General features: G+C 51.1%; 5 protein-coding genes across 5 annotated transcripts; 3 read left to right on the plus strand and 2 right to left on the minus strand.

Annotated features, from left to right (window-relative positions):
* Positions 1–438: 438 nt before the first annotated feature.
* Positions 439–1704, plus strand: F5J12DRAFT_779583 (uncharacterized protein; the record flags this gene model as incomplete). Its single annotated transcript, XM_051742394.1, has 7 exons — positions 439–528; positions 561–617; positions 855–914; positions 975–1074; positions 1135–1249; positions 1307–1404; positions 1433–1704. 7 exons carry the CDS (start codon positions 439–441, stop codon positions 1702–1704), a joined length of 792 nt encoding a protein of 263 aa, XP_051604012.1.
* A 1410-nt stretch (positions 1705–3114) lies between these two features.
* Positions 3115–4657, minus strand: F5J12DRAFT_800289 (uncharacterized protein). Its single transcript, XM_051744320.1, has 7 exons — positions 4581–4657; positions 4341–4527; positions 4164–4285; positions 4021–4103; positions 3788–3952; positions 3708–3732; positions 3115–3653 (listed from the first exon to the last, which is right to left on the minus strand). The coding sequence occupies exons 2-7, from the start codon at positions 4467–4469 to the stop codon at positions 3365–3367; spliced, it is 813 nt and encodes a 270-aa protein (XP_051604013.1). The 5' UTR covers positions 4470–4527; positions 4581–4657; the 3' UTR covers positions 3115–3364.
* Positions 4658–5158: 501 nt separating this feature from the next.
* Positions 5159–9827, plus strand: F5J12DRAFT_800297 (uncharacterized protein). The gene is made up of 5 exons (XM_051744321.1): positions 5159–5616; positions 5723–5801; positions 5915–6417; positions 6480–9560; positions 9687–9827. The coding sequence occupies exons 1-4, from the start codon at positions 5236–5238 to the stop codon at positions 9339–9341; spliced, it is 3825 nt and encodes a 1274-aa protein (XP_051604014.1). The 5' UTR covers positions 5159–5235; the 3' UTR covers positions 9342–9560; positions 9687–9827.
* A 2615-nt stretch (positions 9828–12442) lies between these two features.
* F5J12DRAFT_800311 (HAD-like domain-containing protein) lies at positions 12443–13998 on the plus strand. The gene is made up of 3 exons (XM_051744322.1): positions 12443–12721; positions 12777–13458; positions 13517–13998. The coding sequence occupies exons 1-3, from the start codon at positions 12668–12670 to the stop codon at positions 13849–13851; spliced, it is 1071 nt and encodes a 356-aa protein (XP_051604015.1). The 5' UTR covers positions 12443–12667; the 3' UTR covers positions 13852–13998.
* Positions 13999–16509, minus strand: F5J12DRAFT_800318 (uncharacterized protein). The gene is made up of 7 exons (XM_051744323.1): positions 16410–16509; positions 16042–16362; positions 14928–16016; positions 14652–14864; positions 14537–14568; positions 14391–14482; positions 13999–14330 (listed from the first exon to the last, which is right to left on the minus strand). Exons 2-7 carry the CDS (start codon positions 16150–16152, stop codon positions 14290–14292), a joined length of 1578 nt encoding a protein of 525 aa, XP_051604016.1. The 5' UTR covers positions 16153–16362; positions 16410–16509; the 3' UTR covers positions 13999–14289.
* Position 16510: the final 1 nt, after the last annotated feature.

Consider the following 16510-nt stretch of genomic DNA (forward strand, 5'->3'; position numbering starts at 1 on the left):
ATACCCCACTCAAGGCACGGCCAAAAGCCAACCATCATCCAAGTGATGCGGGAAGGCGTTGTGACTCATAGTGCCGAAAGGTTCCTTGGGAATACAACCTTATATTTGGCTGATCATGACCTCTTCGCAGAATCGCTTTAGACAGAAATCTAACACAAACTTTAGTCGTCGGTCCTCCAAGTAGTTCCCTGCCACTTGAGCAGGTCGATATATACATACCAGAGGACAGTGCAAGGGGCTGGGGTCTGTCCGTCAGCCGTCCAGTCCGAAGTCGACCATCATATCTCAGTTAGCAGGAGAAATTCAAGACGAGCACGACGCGGACCGGGAAGTGTAGATAAGAACGAGAACTTACCTGGAGATAAATTACTTGTGGCATGTCCAGCTGCACGAGCGTTTTTAAGATCACGTGTTCGGAGGCACCGAAGGGGGGTGGCAATGAGCAACTTCGGACGGGTGGGAGTACTAGTGGAGAGCCGGAGAACGAGTGACTATGTTTTTAATTCCCCGATGTGTCAAGCAAAAACGGTATGTCATCTACGCACAATACGTATTGGCAGAACGACAATGTCAGCAACGCTTGTGAGAGGGACGACGCGCTCTACAGAGGAGGGACTGTAAGTCCTCCAGTCGAGCACTAGGTATGTACGAGACTACGGAGTCCGATGTCCAAAAAAGGAAAAAGACATGTTCCTACGATAATATCTACGGTAGGTCTGTCTCCAACAACGCCGTGCACGCAACGTTGCGATATGAAAGAAATGAGAGGACGAGTACGGGTTATTGAAGTTGCGCTTGCGAATTTACTTAAACTTCTTGGTCCCAGACTGCCATGTGAGTGTCACTTGTGACAGGTAACCCAGTACCACTCTCGACTTGAGGAGCCCATGGAGCTCACGGGCTGTAAGGACACCGTACACTCCACACCCTTCTCACTGGGCGCATTTGAAATTTGAACTTTGTTTGCTATCGAGATCTTGGGTTGGTGCATTGAAGAGGATTTCCAGTATTCTCTGCGATCTTATCACGCCGCTTCTTCCATCCTGGTTCGCGAGGTAGACAACAAGCTCAAAGGTCCATAGCGGATGATGGCAGACACTAAGGTCTTTCCAGCTATTCCTTTTCATATCTTAGGTGGTGGTCGATCTGCAAAAGGACGACGTTCAAGAACTCTTGACATGCGCGTGCCAGCCGATATCGCACACCTGTCATTAGGTCGCTGCAGCTTCCGACAACCACCAAGCTCCATGTGAGTTAGGCGTCACCGCTTTGAACCTGTATCGCCTCCTTATCTTCCTGCGATCAGGAGATTCCAACCTGTTAGCTCTCCGCTGGCCAGGTCAGTCTCACCGCAGGACGGCAAAGTATCTGCGGATTTATTAGTAAAGGCTGATGCAAGTGCTGGTAAGCTCATGTTGTGCTTCGATTTTAGCGCTTATCGGTACCCGAGGTTCTCCCCTGAGAGAACAGCTGAAGCTGTCAGAAACAAATGAAAAATGCTCGGAGAACCTTAAAAAAGCCATAGATGCCATAGATGCCTTAGAGGTCGAGGTGAAAAGGTTGCAAAACAGAGTTGCTATGCAGAGCCCCATCATAGCCGAGCTACAGCAAGACCAGCTGCAAGGCGAGTCACGTCCCTTGCTAGACCACATGGAAGCATTTGACCACGTTTGGTTCTTGGTAAAAACAGAGTTTTCCAAGTAGTCGCATGCACGTATCTTGGTGCTTCGAGTTTATTCTGTCTGTTCTGACCTGTACACCGACTTACCTGTTATCTGTCGAGTCTCGGAAGCGCATTGAAAGTGGAGGTTATAAACACTTACCGATGAATAGAACCTCCAATAAGAGTGCGTGGCAGCACATGGCGCCGGCAGTGGCCGGCCTTGCAACATCTATGAACGCAAAGCGTGCGGACCCTGTGCTCAGCGGTCCTTATTGAGCTACTCTTACAACTCTTACGACTCACCTGCCCCCTTTCTGCCTGGTCAGTAAGAGCTCCCATTCATGATACCTCGCTTCTTGTGTTCGAGTTATTATATGCAAACATATTATGCGAGAAGAACTCCACAGGATGGCCAGAATTTGCATCTAGGTTATTCTTGAGGACATCGATAGTGCACGGGAGCTCGTCGGGCCCTATTACCAACTAACAGAATGAGATGCTTTTTGTTAGAGAACATGTCTGAACAGCTGCGGTGTCTAGGCGCCTGATGGTGCTGACTGCCGCGACGCAGGGAAGGAAATAGAATCCATGGAAGATGCTTACTGCTAGTCCGCTGGAGTATTTTTGACATGCAAACGGTTGCTGTAAGTTACGTAAGCAACATTTGCATTAGTTTTTTGGTAACTGCAACACAAATCTGAGTACAGTATTAGTGGCGCTGTCCAGTTGCGAGCGCAGCAGAAGTTACCGGCGAACCACGCGGAAAATTGACCGCTCAAGGGATATGTATAGGACATCATTTATTCATCTTCCTGCCATCCAGAAGTAAGTAACATAAAATAACCCTGAAACAAAGCGCCAGATATACGATCGACAGCAAGTCTTCGCCACCAGGGCAGCACAAGGGGCACATGTGAGCTACATAGTATATACAGATAAGGTACAGTCATCGGGAATGCTACGTTGGCAAAAGGGGAAGAAAAAGAGGCTCCACCAATAATCGGATTGTTGAGTGAAACATACCACCGGTCAAGTCGTTCTTCGCATCCGGTCCAACCGATCTGTGGAGTCTGAGCGTGAGTTGACGAAGTGGAGTGGAGCAATGCGAGGCGAGGCGAGGAGAGGCGAGGGATGAAGCGAGGCAACAGTGGGAAATCTAGTTATCCATCCATTTGTCCGTTCTGTCGTCTGTCCGTGAGAATCCCCAGAAATAAGGTATGTTACTAGAAAATATGATTCATAGGCAAACAATGCAGACCGTAAACCAAAGAAAGGAAGCGACGTAAACAGGACGGATAATAATCCGTGGGGGGACGAGAAAGTAATAGTAGGGAAGCTTATCGTGCAGGGGTCTAATCTAAGTAGCCATGTGGATTTGGTTCGAAGTTCGGCATCGTTCAGAGTACACGTTCGACAGACGAGGCCGCGAACGAAACGACGACGATTAAAATGGGTCGTTAAAGTCGGGAATCGAGGGACAGGGGGTATGCAGTGTGTTGGTTGGCTCCAGGGGTACTGCAGGTAGGGTATATGGGCGGCATTAAGGGAAATTATAGCGAGGATGTTGCTAGCGTGCATGCCAGGATGGCTAGTGCCCATAGAAGTGATATACGTCGATACGACGACTCCGCCCTAGGATCGCCGGGTGAGAATCACGTGTATGTTTAATCACAATCACAGCCTAGACCGAGAGTCAGCCACTTACCCACTCGTCGACGAGCTCTCCGGCTTCGACAAAACCTTGACAGTCATCACTGCCACGAGTCCATCAATGGCATTTGAACCATTCACAGCGACGCTCTGATAATGGTTAATTCCCTGACTTGTATTCTGTAGCAATCCTGAGATGTAGTTGACGGATGTTTGGTAGGTGTACCCCCCGAACGAGGTTTGGCCGGAGTAGGTGCTAGTGTTAGTGAGTTTCTCGGTGGGGATGACGCTGGATTGGGATGTTGCATTTCCAATGAGCCAGTCTCGGCCGAGGTCGTAGCTGTGCAGCCACAGTGAGCGCGGTGGAAAGGTGAGATAAGATGAGAAAACTGACCCGTTCACGATGACGTTGTGTTGTTCTGTACGATTATATATTTAGTAACACCCTGCATACTACAGGGGTGTGGGACGTACGTGCAATTGGCATCTCGTAGGAAGCACCTATGAATATTGCGCCACTATCAGCATCAGGACCGTTCTGTATCCAATACCGGAAATGGTTTCCTCCGTTGATGGTCTCTTCGCACGTGCCAAAGGTGACATTGCCATAATCCCATCGTATGACGGCTGTTTCGTTGACTGAAAGAGGAATGAGAGTTGACCTATTTGAGGAGTGTGTTGCGAAGTGGGGAAGGTGCAGGACGTACGCCAACCGTTTCCATCGCCAAGATTGGCAGCTTGGTCGCTTCCTGAGTGTTGGCCAAGACATTCTGTGGAGAATCCGAATGATCTGCGTCGAGCGCTAAGATTCGGTGTCGCCGTCGAAAATCTGGAGGCAAGGATGACTCACTGGAAGTAATTGATCAAACCGCCGTTGTCTACAGTATTCTGGAGGACCTCCGAGTCTGAGTACGCGGAGATGATGATATTGAGGGGTTCACCCAGACCAGCTGGGTAAGTATCCGGGACTTCCTATGGTGTGAAAGCGAGGTAGGTGAGTGAGAGAGCCTCAGGCGTATGGGCGTACCGTGAGCATGCTTCCCCCGTCATTCATTGGGATGTAGTATCCATAGTTGGTATTCCTTCTGTGCGCTGGTAGAGAACCAGGTAGAAGGAGCCAGCGCGGAGGGTGAGCTGAGACATGGGAGAACATCATGCTACAATCGAGAGGAAGAGAAAGCAGCGCGAAGACAGAGTAACCTGGACCAAGTGCCCTTATAATCCATGAGGGACGCCACATATGCGAAAAACGTAGAGGACCACGTACAGAGTAAGATACGGTAGAAATTACTGTAATATGATCAAAAACGATGCTGTTGAGGGATTGGCACTGGTGCATAGGCCACGAACAAGTGTGTTCTAATTATAAGGGTTCCTGAATGCTATGTATGTAAAATAAGCACCGCTCAGCTAGAAGTGGGTTGCCGAGCCGGTGGTGCATTGTTTGAATCATTTCGTTCAACCACCAATCTGTTTCAAGTTTGTGCATATCACGCCGTGCAGCGTCCAGACAGATCAGATATCTTCCGTCGTGGCCTGCATTGCTTCCTTGTTCGTCATCACCTTGCTTTCACCTCAAGGTGGCCATCGACATCAGTTGGCTTCGCGTGCAAATGTACACGTGATCAAATAAAGTTGTGGTTTCTGCACTCGCCGTGCATCCCCGGTACTGGTGCTTGAAATGTATGTAGAAAAACTGACCGCTAGAGAGTCAATTTGGCACCTTCCGGATCTCCTACAAGGTCCCCGGCGGCAACACCGCCCCCTAATAATATATGTAGTCCTCACTCTAATATGTATGACTTACAATTACTTATTTAATTAATTGCAACAGGAAGCAAAGCGGTTTTCTTTTCCCACGGCTGCCTTCTTCTTGACCTCGACGACAACAACGGAACGGACGCTCAGTTCTTGAGTGGTCGATGACCCGCCAACGACCCTTGTCTGCCATTTTCATCGGCTCGTCGTCGTCATCCTCGTCGCTGCAACTTCAACTCCAACATCCGCCACCATCACCAAGCTCAAATACGTCGGGAGGACTGCCTTCACCTCCAGCTACCAATTCGACCGGGAGCGGGTCGACGAAGGAGGACAACAGCACGGGTAGCATACGTCAATGTCCTGCACCCAACATCACCATGGTTAATCACCATAACGACAAATCAACTCTTTCTGACGACGACAACGACGAAAATGATGACGACAATACCGCTAGACTAGACCGCAGGCATCCTTCGAAGAACACAGGAGAAGTCTTGGGGACATTGCAGCGGGTTAAAAGTCTCGCACAACGAAATCGCATGGTACGTCTGTCCTCGTCGCACCAGCAACGAAAACTCACCTTTGACTCGTGCCATGCTTCCTTGGTAACGCCCGTTGTCACCGCAATACATGGCTATATGCGTACAGGCCATCGACAAACTCACTTCTTTTTCTCGACTCAACACACCTTCGCCTTCCAGCTCGTCACGCATGTCTCGCTCACCCGGTTCCAACCCTGCTCGCATCTGCATCCACATCCTCTTTGACATCCACATCCCACCACTCACACCCCGCGTCCTCTTCCACATCGGAATCGTCGACACGCCGATACCCTCTCAGGTTCAGAGACCGAGCGCGAGTCTTTCCGTGCACCTACACCCTCCCATTCGAACTCCTTCCGATCCGCATCGCCGGATCTGTCTACTTCCCCACCATTGCCCCCACTACCGCCGTCGACATTACCTTCTTACGACGATGACGCTAATCATCCACGACAACGCCGTATCTCAGCACCTCCTTCACCGGACAAGGCGCGTCAGGCGTCCCCCGGTCCATCACGTACACCCAGAAAACGCACCTCTTTGGCAAGCACGATGTCTGCGCCCGTCGGTCCACTTGATGCCGATAGAGAGAGGGACAGATATCATGCACACGGAAATGGACACGCTCACGAACGAAGCTACGCAAATAGAGACAATGTCACAGACACAGCGCTGGCCGCTGTTGCATCTGCCCGCCAAAGTCCGACTGATACGGCAACAACCAGCACAAGTAGTAGACGCTCGAGACAGCCCTTGCCGCGAGAATTTAGGAATGGAGGACGAACGAGTTTGGATGGACGGGTGAGGACATCTCTGGTCTTGACATTAGAGATGACATTAATGCGGCTTCGGTCTCTTTGTAGACTTCGATTGAACCTCCACAGACGCCCTACCGCACACCTATTCGAAACGGTGCACACGGCCACAATGAAAACGCCGACATGGACCTGTCACCTCGAACAGCGTCGCATACAGCAGCCAATGCGGGCATGGCTAGACTACAGTTCTCTCCTCGCTCTGCAGCACGACTCAATCGGTCCTCTACGGTACGAGATGATGGAAGACGGTATCAACCGAGATGTCAGTCAGACGATTTCTTAACGCATGGTATCGACGATACGCCTTCTATCCCTTCTACTTTTACATCCACCGCGACTGCCGCTGCTGCAACTGGTGTACCTGTCGGTGGCGCTGGGCGCAGGCAAACACCACGAGGCGGGAGCGCCGAGAGTCCATTGACAAGTGGGAGGCTTGCAAGTGAGAGTTTGCGTGCTGCAGGAATCGGGATGCGGAGTGTACGATCGCCATTTCTGGCTGGTTCTACATCATCCACCGCAAATGGATTTTCTGTGAATAACAAGGATGACGATCCGTTTTCGGGTACTGGCGCTGGTGTGTCGTATCGATCGAAGTCGCGCACGGGAAAATCGGTCGAGTGGGAGGATCGTGATTATGATCGGTATGGGGACCGCTATGGGCACGACAGGGATACCCGGAGGCACATGATACCCGACGATCAGCGAAGCAAAACGAGCGCCTCGTCGAGCGCGCGCGTAAGCGATGGGGTTGGGCCTCCCGGACCTTCGTCTTCCTCTAGGTTAGGGATGGGGAGTTCAAGGCCCGCGACGTCGATGGCGACTACTGGAGAATGGAACAAGGGATTGCGCGAAGGCATGGACTCGCGAAGCGGAATCACAGAATCGGAATCGCGGGGTGAATTTGAAAGATCAAGGAGTGTGACGCTGCGAAGACACACAAGTGCGATGGCGCCGTCTCATTCCCACACACATTCCTCACCCTATCCTCGTCACGACCAACACCAACGTGGTACTTCCCAACAACAAGCTGAACATGCTCGCCTCCTCGCCGAAAGTCTTTCTATGTTCCACTCGACGTTGTCCAAGCTTCCCCTTCAGGCATCGGTAGCAAGAGAATTGGGCTATCAAGCTGAGACGATTGTGAGAGCATCGGAAGGGCTGAATGGGCTGTTGAGAGCTGGGACGGCTCATGCAGTACAGAGACAGATTGCGATCGAGGTAGACGAAGATGAGGATCATGATTTTCGTGGGGATGATAGAGAGTATGTGAGGGACAGGTCCAGAGAAGGAGGAAGAGAGTCAGGGATGCACGTGGCGAAGCTATGGAGAGACGTCGGTGCCGATTTTAGGGAAGGACTGAGGGAGAGTGATGAGGTCGTCAGAACTCTGACTGGGTTCATACTTGGCGTTGGAAAGGTGTTGAAAGAGATGGCGAATATTGCCTCTGCCTCTACATCCGGTGGTGGCGGCTCTGCTGCGTCGACAACGAGTGGCACTGGTTCTGCGTGCGGTTCCGCAACAGGTATGGGGGAGGGGAAGGAACATCTGCGGAGTGTCAGTCTGGATCATCATGACATCATGCGACATGTGCGCACCCCAGATAGTGGTGGCGGTCTAAGGGATGGTCGTCGGAGTGTTGAGTCGAGGAAGAGTTGGGATCCGATTGGTGTTGGTGGTGCGGGCTCGTCTTCGTTAGATCTATCGCGGAGGGTCACGTCCGTGCATCGGGATCGAGAGTATGAGCTGGCTTCGTCGAGACCGTCTTCTTCGGCATTGCGTGAGAGGGAAAGGGATGGCGGTGGGAGTGATCAGGATAGAAGAGCAGGATCGAGGATTAGGATGACTCCACCTCTCCCTTTACCAGCACCGCCGTCAGTACCCGCTTCTGCATTGTCCTCAGCCTTGGGATCGACATCGACATCTGGACTGGGACCAGCGTCGACTACGAGGCGTCTCATGACACTAAGAGAAAGTCGTGAACGTGAACAGCAGTTGGTTTCGTTTGCGCGTACGCCTGGTACGGTGGATTTGTCGGCGCCGATGGATTATGAACCGTCCCCGACTCCTGCTTCGAAGCAACAATATGGCAAAGGAATGCCACCGCCTCTTCTCTCGCATTCCACACCTGGTCCTCCGCCTGTCAAGTCGCAGTCGACACCAGGCCCTTCACAATTGAACTCTGGTGGTCGTCCACCCTCGCATGCCATTGTTGCCCAATCCACACCCCCACCACTCCCAATTCTTCCCTCCGAATCTTTTCTTCGTAAATCCTCATTGGCCGAAAAACAAAATAGACGTAAAGTTTCTCTGGCGTCGATCGCGTCCATCATGACCATTCGTCCAAGTGGGAGTGGTAGTGGAGGCTCTGGTGGCAGTCAAGCGCCACCATTTGCAGTGACGAGTTCTGCGCCAACAACGGCTGTGACAGCACATACAGTATCGGCGTCTTCTCCTGAATCCTTGACGCCCAGTTCGACGTTGCCTCCGCCAACTGCGGCGCCATTGAGCCGCACAGACTCAAGGGATTCGCGAGAGTCTACACGGCCTAGCGTGACATTCTCGCGACCTTCTGAGGTATCCATGTCGGCACTGCAGATGCAGCAGAGTCGTGATGAAGCGAGACGACGAGCTGAGGAGGAGCTGATACGGGAGCGAGAGATAGAGAGGGAAAGTCGACAGCCACTGAGATCGCCTTTGTCGGGGTCTGAGACGGAGAGGGATACACGCAGGCGGACGATTGGGTCCCGAGTGGCGAGGATGTCATTGGATGCAGCGATTGATGAACGCGAGGGCGAGTCTATGGGTAGATCTGGTGGCGTCGGTGCTGGGAGCACCCGAACGAGTACGATCACATTGCCTTCCCAAAGGAGAGAGCGGAGGCGAACCGTTACGGAGATATTTGGCTGAGCCTAAGCTGTTTCCGTGTCCATTGCAATCTCGTTCTTCGCCTTTTTCTCTCGTTGGTGATTTGCTGGTTTGCGCCGTAAAGTGAGTACTTTCTCTTTTTCTTTGCTTACTTGGCGTGAGTTGGCAGGTTGCTTATGAGGACCCGTTATACGTGCATCATCGTGTAGGATAAATTTTCACTGCACGCTGTCGGGGTGGGTTGTTCTATGTTCCGATCCAGTATGTTAAACATATTCCTCTATTCTTGTTCCGATTCTCAGGCTCTTTTCTTTTCTGTCTCCGTAACATTATTCAATCTTTCTGCCTACCGTCTTCTTTTTCTTCACTCTCTTTTGGCGCGCTCAGGCAGCCCAAAGCAACCCTACCCTCTCATCAGTCAGCCTCGATGGCGGTTCCGTTTCATTCCGCTCCGTGCTGTGTTTATGTTCTCGTGTCCTTGCTCACACGCATGTCTTGTTCGAATATTATGCATCATGCATTGCACGCATACCAAAGTGTTTATATATCACTACCATCACTGCCAGGGTCGCGTTCGGGTTCATAGTATGGCGATGAAGCGACGTCGTGTGTTCCCTGTTTCTAGTAGCTGCTCTTTTGTACCGCATCGATGGGGGGGAGTGTCCTCGTGCGCGGTCCTTATGGTATTGTAGACCTCGAGTAATGCAGTATGCCACGGTATACTTTGGACTTTAAACCTTTCAATAGTGTGCAAGATTCATGGCAGCCTGCAGTGCCTTCACCTTGCTCTGTCCACTACATATGAGGCCAGGATGGACCCCTGCCACACAACCTAAATGAGTAGGGGACCATACAACGTCCGTACTTCATTTCATCATTGTCGGTCTGCATGAGCCAATTAGCCAGGAAGGTAGGCTTATCTTTACGGCCCAGAGCCGGAAGAGAGAATACTCTAATGATAACCACTCTTCTTTGTTTTGCACTAGTGTTCCCACCCCACTCAGAATGAGTCCATTTTGCTGGGACGAGACGCTGCTTGCATGGCACCTGGTAGGATCACCATCACTGGGATCGATGCCCCTCTAGTGTTGGAAACACACCTGTCAACACACATAGCTCAATCGAAGCGGAAAACGACTATTTACTTGGTTCGTAAAGACACAACAAAACGTTAGTGGATGACAATACTGCTCAACGGACGAATCGACCTTGAACTATTCCGGTTCCATGTTTGGTTCCTTCAACACTCTAGTAGACAGGAACGCCGGGGCATGTCCTAAGTGGAAAAAACAGATATGTCTAAGGTCCATCGGCTTTTGGCGAAGCCGCAAGTCTGAAACATTGAGGAATTGGCAGGGGTTGGTATCTCGGTCGTACTCCACACAGCGCGCAGCAGAACGTGAAGTAGACGTGGGTCATTCAACAGCCCAAATATGATAATATCCCCATAGAGTCGAAGCTGAAGAATCAGCATAGCTCAGGGTACAGGTTGGCCAATTGTCTAAGACCGTTTCGGACTTGTACGCTCTTACCGAGTTTGACTGAACTCGCCCGAGAGGTATCATTCGATCACTAATCTCGAAAGCTTAGCCTAGGACACCATGGGAAACCGCGGGCATTAGAGTGGAGCCTCAGAACAAGGGAGAATTCCAAAACATCGCTGACAACTCAATCCTGTGCGAGTTCTTCTAAGAAGTGACAAGTACATAAGCGGAATCTGGCGGACGTGTCGGAAACCTACAAAGCTGGCTCTTGAAACAAGAGTCAGTGTCGAGTTCCCTGACCAGGACACCAAAAGACCACGGTGGCAGGCAAAGCCTACCAAACTATAGACCTGACCTGGATATAAAAGACGAAACGGATTTGGATAGGGTCATAGGGAAGATTCGCATTTTTGGCTATTAGGACAAGATAAGCCATTTTTCGGTTCCTGCGATACGCTGTATCCGGGAGTGACGTTAATTTGTGGCTCTACAACAGCACCAAAGACCCGCCAAACACTTGTAACGACGTGCCTTAGAAAGGTCACCTTTACGCTGTCAAAGGGTCAACGCAACAGATGCAAGAGGCAGTGAGCAGGGCCGAATTCCATTTACATAATCAAAGTGCTGTCAGTTGGAAAAGCTGCAACTGACAAATATTAGGGTACGACTCCATGCCAACATTCGGAGATCACTGATTAGCATCCACATAATTAGGGCGTGCGTCGAGATGTTTCCAATTCTCAGCGATCGCAGCACGAACAGCTCCAGCGGCTATACATATATGTAAGGCCACTTCTTGGGCTCCATGGAAAAGTACCCACGCACGTGTGGCAATGAGAAAGTACCTGGTGCTTGATCGTAAACGCGAGGATATAGGAATGGATGCCGTTGGGACAACCCTTTAGTTGTTTTTGACTCATAAGGCAGGTCGGCGCCGCTGGCATCTATTCGTGTGCGAAGGACGGTGGATGTTGGCGTTATGGAAGCCCTCAAATTCCTTCATGATTTGCTTCCATGGCGAGCACCGGCTATAGATAACTTCGCACAGCTTCATGATGCAACTGATAGGCAGTTCGGAGGTGGCATATAGCCGTCATGGGAGGCGATTTTAGGACGCGTGGTTTTCGGGGCGACGGGTGTGGGAGGACGTTCCATTGTACTATTTGATAATTGGGTATTGGGGCTTCCGGTATTCATTACAGTAAGTATATGGAACGTAGAAGGAACGTTCACCCTGACATACGGAGCACTGGATGTGATTATCTGATCACGACGGTGGTGCCCATTTGCCGTTGTTTCGGAGCAATCGCCGTGAGAGAACCTGCTCGAGTAACAAGGGAGTCGATTTACCGAGATCGAGGGTGGCCCCCGAATGGATGCATTGGCATTTCGAGGGTTGATAGCGATACGTGGATGAGTTGGAGGAGCGATTTACGCGATAAGATCGGCGGTCGTCAATCAGTGTATGTAACGCAAAACCGCGGTTTTGAGGATAAGTTTTTACTTAACTGGTTCAAGTTTCAGGCATTGTAGGAGGGCTCATAAGGTCGTTGTGTTTGGTTGTTAACCGTGCTTGTCGCAACTCGCCTGGTGGTTATCCAGGAAAGGAAACAGCTTAATTTCACGTGGAGTCGAAACATGATGCATGACCGATGATATGGCGAATGAGTGACAGAACTATCGCGAGCACTTGTTGCTCCATGCTCCACCCTCTCTTCTTTGGGACAGCATCTTCGTTCACATAACGATGGTTCTCCTAACATCTCCTGCGCCAGAGATAGCGCGTTCAATGGTATATAATCCCCCCCTTCTCTGCCGACTGTGGTAGGGTACAACAGCTACCTGCCTTCCAGTTCCTGGTAAATCGACAGTTCTTTACCAACCATGTCATCATCTGGTGTGCACACCTTCTATGCCGATGCCGTCCTCTTCGACATGGTGCATTCTCTATTTGACCACCTTCTGTATATCCAGTCTTTGACCTTCGCCGTAGGACGGGACTCTGACGGACTCTATTGCTGCCGTCGAAGCAGCATGGGGAAAGGTTGCTACTGACCTTGGCCTCGACCCTGCCTATGTCATTGCTGCGACGCACGGTAAACGTGCCATTGACAACCTCGCACATTTCAGACCAGAAATTAAACAGCACGAGATGGACGACGAGGTCCGCAAGTTCGAGGAGAGCATCCTCTTCTTCGCTGATGCGTACAACCTCTATGGGAACGGCTGCCGCACTGGGCTCTGCTCAGAAGGCGGCATCAGTTTGCCTACCCCTCTCGAATCAGGCGCGAATACCCCTGATTTGAGTATGACTCCTGACAGCTCGCTGCCTTCATCCCGTTCCCCATCCTTCGTTACTAACTCCTCACGTCGACCTTCCTTTGCTACCCGTCTGACGAGCCGCTTAGCCATGTCAGCGCTTCCTGAGGTAGCCGTCCACGAAAGTCCTGTCATCGAAGAAGATGGAGTTCTCTCTTTCGAAACTGCACACAATTACCCTTCCACCGACTTGAAAGCTAAGTCTAGTGAAGTGCTCCAGCACCAGCTTGAGGCCTGGCAGGTTGAGGCTGCGGGTGTCGACCGGTCCGTGCGTATCCTTCCGGGAGTCAAACGCCTCATGGGCTCTATCCCGGAAGGAAGATACGCAGTCGCTACGTCTGGCGCAAAGACCTATGGTGTGTAATTTGGATTCGTCTCTCTTAGCATGTTACTCATTCTGTACTTTCTTCATAGCCTACGGGTGTATGACTCGAGTTGGAATCACCCCCCCAAAGGTCACCATTACTGCGGATGACAAGCGCCTCAAGGCTGGGAAGCCCGCGCCCGACCCGTTCCTACTTGCAGCGCGTGAGTTAGGATTCTCAGCATCGAACTGTGTAGTATTCGAGGACTCGCCAAGCGGAATCCGTGCGGGCCTGGCAAGCGGTGCCACGGTGATCGCTGTCTGCACAAGTCACGAACGGAGTAAGATCGAGGGGATCGGTGCGCACTATGTCGTAGAGAATATGGAGAGCGTGAAGTGCGGTGTGTGTAAAGATGGAAGGTTGACATTTGAAATTCAACTTTGAACTTAGAGCACTTACAATTGCGTCGATCTCTTGCTCTCAGTTGCGCATAGTGATCTTTGACTTTGTATTATCACTGTATCTTGATTGTAGAGTTTATCTTTGACATATCTTCACCAGTACTAAATGCCCTAAAACGCTTCCTCATATACTTCTTGTGGCGTGTTTGTGAGTGAATGGTATCGAGACCAATCTGTCACGAGTTTTGTGAATGCAGGCAGGTAAATACAACATGTGTAGGGTATATAAATAAATGTATGTCATGCGGACGACAGAGCACAACCCAACGCACCTACACCCTAAGAACCAGTATATCGTTACAACATAGATCAATGTCAACCCCGATCCGGACCCAGGTACCGAAGGACAACAGACCCTACAAAACCAACAGATGCCAACAAAAACGGTGGTTGGAAACCTCTAACTGGTGTTATGTTCACGTCAATCCACAATGAACTTCTGACGGCGCATCCAGAGCGGCCCTAAACGGAGAAAAAAAACTGGGTGAGTGGTGGGTGCGAGGATGCACAGAATGCACTTACCAACAGGGTCTTCAGCGTCATGGAAGACGGTCGACCAGGTGCCAAGTACGCCAGCCTGGGACCGTACACCGCCAAGACCAACCCCCTCGCAACTAATAGTCAGGGTCAGAAAAACCTCGAGAGATCATACTGGTAGTGAGGCATACTTCCATACGGGTTGATCACCATTCCCGCCTGCCTGCCAAAGTCAACAAGAAAAGAACCCAAGGCGTCAACACTACCCAAATGCAAGCCAGAAAATTCAGAGAAACCGACACGTACAAAATGCCACCAGGTTTGGTCGTCGGATGTGAGCTTGACGTACCCGACCACTGAGAACTGGCCGTCAAGTTCACCGGCATAATTGATCTTGGGGCGTGTAGGGTGGTCCGGATCGTGTTCAGTGCTGATCACACGGAAGTACATGGTCACGGAGGCATGCATCTCGGGAACATCGTCGCCTTCAAAAATGGATGTGTCGAGTGCATCGCTAAGCTATGGTTGACAATTTCGGTCGGCTCGAATGTACGAGTGAAGACGGCAACGTGTGATACGCACGGAGGAATAATTGTAAACTGTCAAACATAAGCAGGAGCCTTTGGTCAGAATATCGTCCCGACCAGTCAGAGATGAAAGTAGGCGGGGGGAAACAACACAAGGAAGACAGTAGAAAAGAATGAAATCCTTACTCAAAAATTCCCTGTGATCGAGAAAGGAGTACCCAACATACCACAGCCCCTCGACACCAGCCCAGTCTAGCTCCGTATCGAGGTTCATGCCCGGCGGTATGACGCTCTGACAAAATGGCAAGCTTAGCGGGCAACTGTACCACTCGTTGTTCATGTCCATATCCACATCGCGATCACTGTAGTCGCCCGTCTCTTCTTTTTCCATTTCAATCCACTTCATTCCATAAACATGTGCGAGCGCCCACATACACTTCCAGTCTACGCGCATGGTCCCATCTAGCATGAACGGCCCAAACAGGTTCTTGCTCCCGAAGTTGCGCAGGTCGTACACAAAAGCCCGTGATGCAACTCGGGCCCGGGGCCGAGTAACGTCCCTCTGTGTCAGTCCAACCCATGTGTGAAGTCGCGCCAGCATCTGTGACTCTTCAGCCGTCAGATCCGGGCGCTGGTACGCCGGCATCCGGTTGTCCCTCCCAGCCCGATGCGGAGTCATCCCACTTCCTTCACCTGCCTTTTCGAACCTGTGTCCGGCCTGATCGTCTTGATCATCCATCGTTGATTCAATATCCAGAAATGCACCATCTTGCAAGAGACGCTGCACCCAGGCGACATTTCGAGAAGCACACTCGCTCTCTGCAAATGGCACCGGCGGAAGCGTCGTCGCGAGTTCGAGTAGCGTCGTTAGCACTTCTTTCCACTCTCCCTTCCGGGACAGCTGTGGATTTCGCACGACGGTGCGTGCACGTATGATTCTTTGCAGCTCTCCTTGCCAATCGATATCGCTTGGTTCCACGGAACTGGACGGGTTAACGTTGCTAGTGTCTATTTGGGTTTCTTCGATTGCCATCGCACTACCCATGGCAGATGTCCCTGTCCTTAGGCGCGGGTTGCCAAGGTATGTCACCGAGTCTCGTGGGTCGTCCAACGGCAGGGCAAGGTACAGACCTCGCCAGAACCGCTGGTAGTTTCGAGGTGAGGTAGACGATCTTGCGAAAGAACCGATTGGACTGAGCAATCCGCGAGACGTCCAAGGGATCCAACATGTATAAGATGTGTTCGAGTAATTCGAGCGGCAAATCGACGACACAGGCCATCCAGTCATCCGGCGTCAGCAGGTGCTTCGTGCCAGCGGTCGGGGGCGCAGAGATACGTGCCACTGGCAAACTCTTCACTGATATGGGCGTCAAATGGGCCCGAGGCAAAGGGGGTGTTGCAGTGGCATCATTGAATATGTATGTCCTGCTGAAAAAATTCTTTCACTTTGGTGATTTCCAGTCTATGCGAGGAGCGGTCTGCTTATCCGCCTCAACTGAGGTAAGTAGCACAACAGATTTTCTCATAATGCTTATACCTAAGATTCTTGCTTTATTAGTGGCTTGCATCCATTGCAAGGTGGTAGGGGCCTCGCTAGTAAAGAGTTTAGCGTATGTACAGGGAGGACTATGAGAAGTG

This window comes from Pisolithus orientalis (assembly GCF_024613125.1).
Source record: "Pisolithus orientalis strain OTSU chromosome Unknown F5J12scaffold_3, whole genome shotgun sequence".
Taxonomy (NCBI): domain Eukaryota; kingdom Fungi; phylum Basidiomycota; class Agaricomycetes; order Boletales; family Pisolithaceae; genus Pisolithus; species Pisolithus orientalis.

What these genes read in the sequence shown, in the direction of transcription:
- F5J12DRAFT_800289 (XM_051744320.1), bottom strand. Translation starts at nt 4,469, where the DNA reads ATGATGTTCTCCCATGTCTCAGCTCACCCTCCGCGCTGGCTCCTTCTA. An exon ending in GGTTTGATCAATTACTTCCA is followed by an intron (nt 4,104 to 4,163) that starts GTGAGTCATCCT and finishes CGCTCGACGCAG; the next exon opens with ATCATTCGGATTCTCCACAG. An exon ending in CACAACGTCATCGTGAACGG is followed by an intron (nt 3,654 to 3,707) that starts GTCAGTTTTCTC and finishes GTGGCTGCACAG; the next exon opens with CTACGACCTCGGCCGAGACT.
- F5J12DRAFT_800297 (XM_051744321.1), top strand. Translation starts at nt 5,236, where the DNA reads ATGACCCGCCAACGACCCTTGTCTGCCATTTTCATCGGCTCGTCGTCG. An exon ending in ACGCATGTCTCGCTCACCCG is followed by an intron (nt 5,802 to 5,914) that starts GTTCCAACCCTG and finishes ATACCCTCTCAG; the next exon opens with GTTCAGAGACCGAGCGCGAG. An exon ending in GAACGAGTTTGGATGGACGG is followed by an intron (nt 6,418 to 6,479) that starts GTGAGGACATCT and finishes GTCTCTTTGTAG; the next exon opens with ACTTCGATTGAACCTCCACA.
- F5J12DRAFT_800311 (XM_051744322.1), top strand. Translation starts at nt 12,668, where the DNA reads ATGTCATCATCTGGTGTGCACACCTTCTATGCCGATGCCGTCCTCTTC. An exon ending in ATGCCGTCCTCTTCGACATG is followed by an intron (nt 12,722 to 12,776) that starts GTGCATTCTCTA and finishes CCTTCGCCGTAG; the next exon opens with GACGGGACTCTGACGGACTC. An exon ending in GTCTGGCGCAAAGACCTATG is followed by an intron (nt 13,459 to 13,516) that starts GTGTGTAATTTG and finishes CTTTCTTCATAG; the next exon opens with CCTACGGGTGTATGACTCGA.
- F5J12DRAFT_800318 (XM_051744323.1), bottom strand. Translation starts at nt 16,152, where the DNA reads ATGGCCTGTGTCGTCGATTTGCCGCTCGAATTACTCGAACACATCTTA. An exon ending in ATCGGTTCTTTCGCAAGATC is followed by an intron (nt 16,017 to 16,041) that starts GTCTACCTCACC and finishes CGAAACTACCAG; the next exon opens with CGGTTCTGGCGAGGTCTGTA. An exon ending in TGACGCTGAAGACCCTGTTG is followed by an intron (nt 14,331 to 14,390) that starts GTAAGTGCATTC and finishes TTCTCCGTTTAG; the next exon opens with GGCCGCTCTGGATGCGCCGT.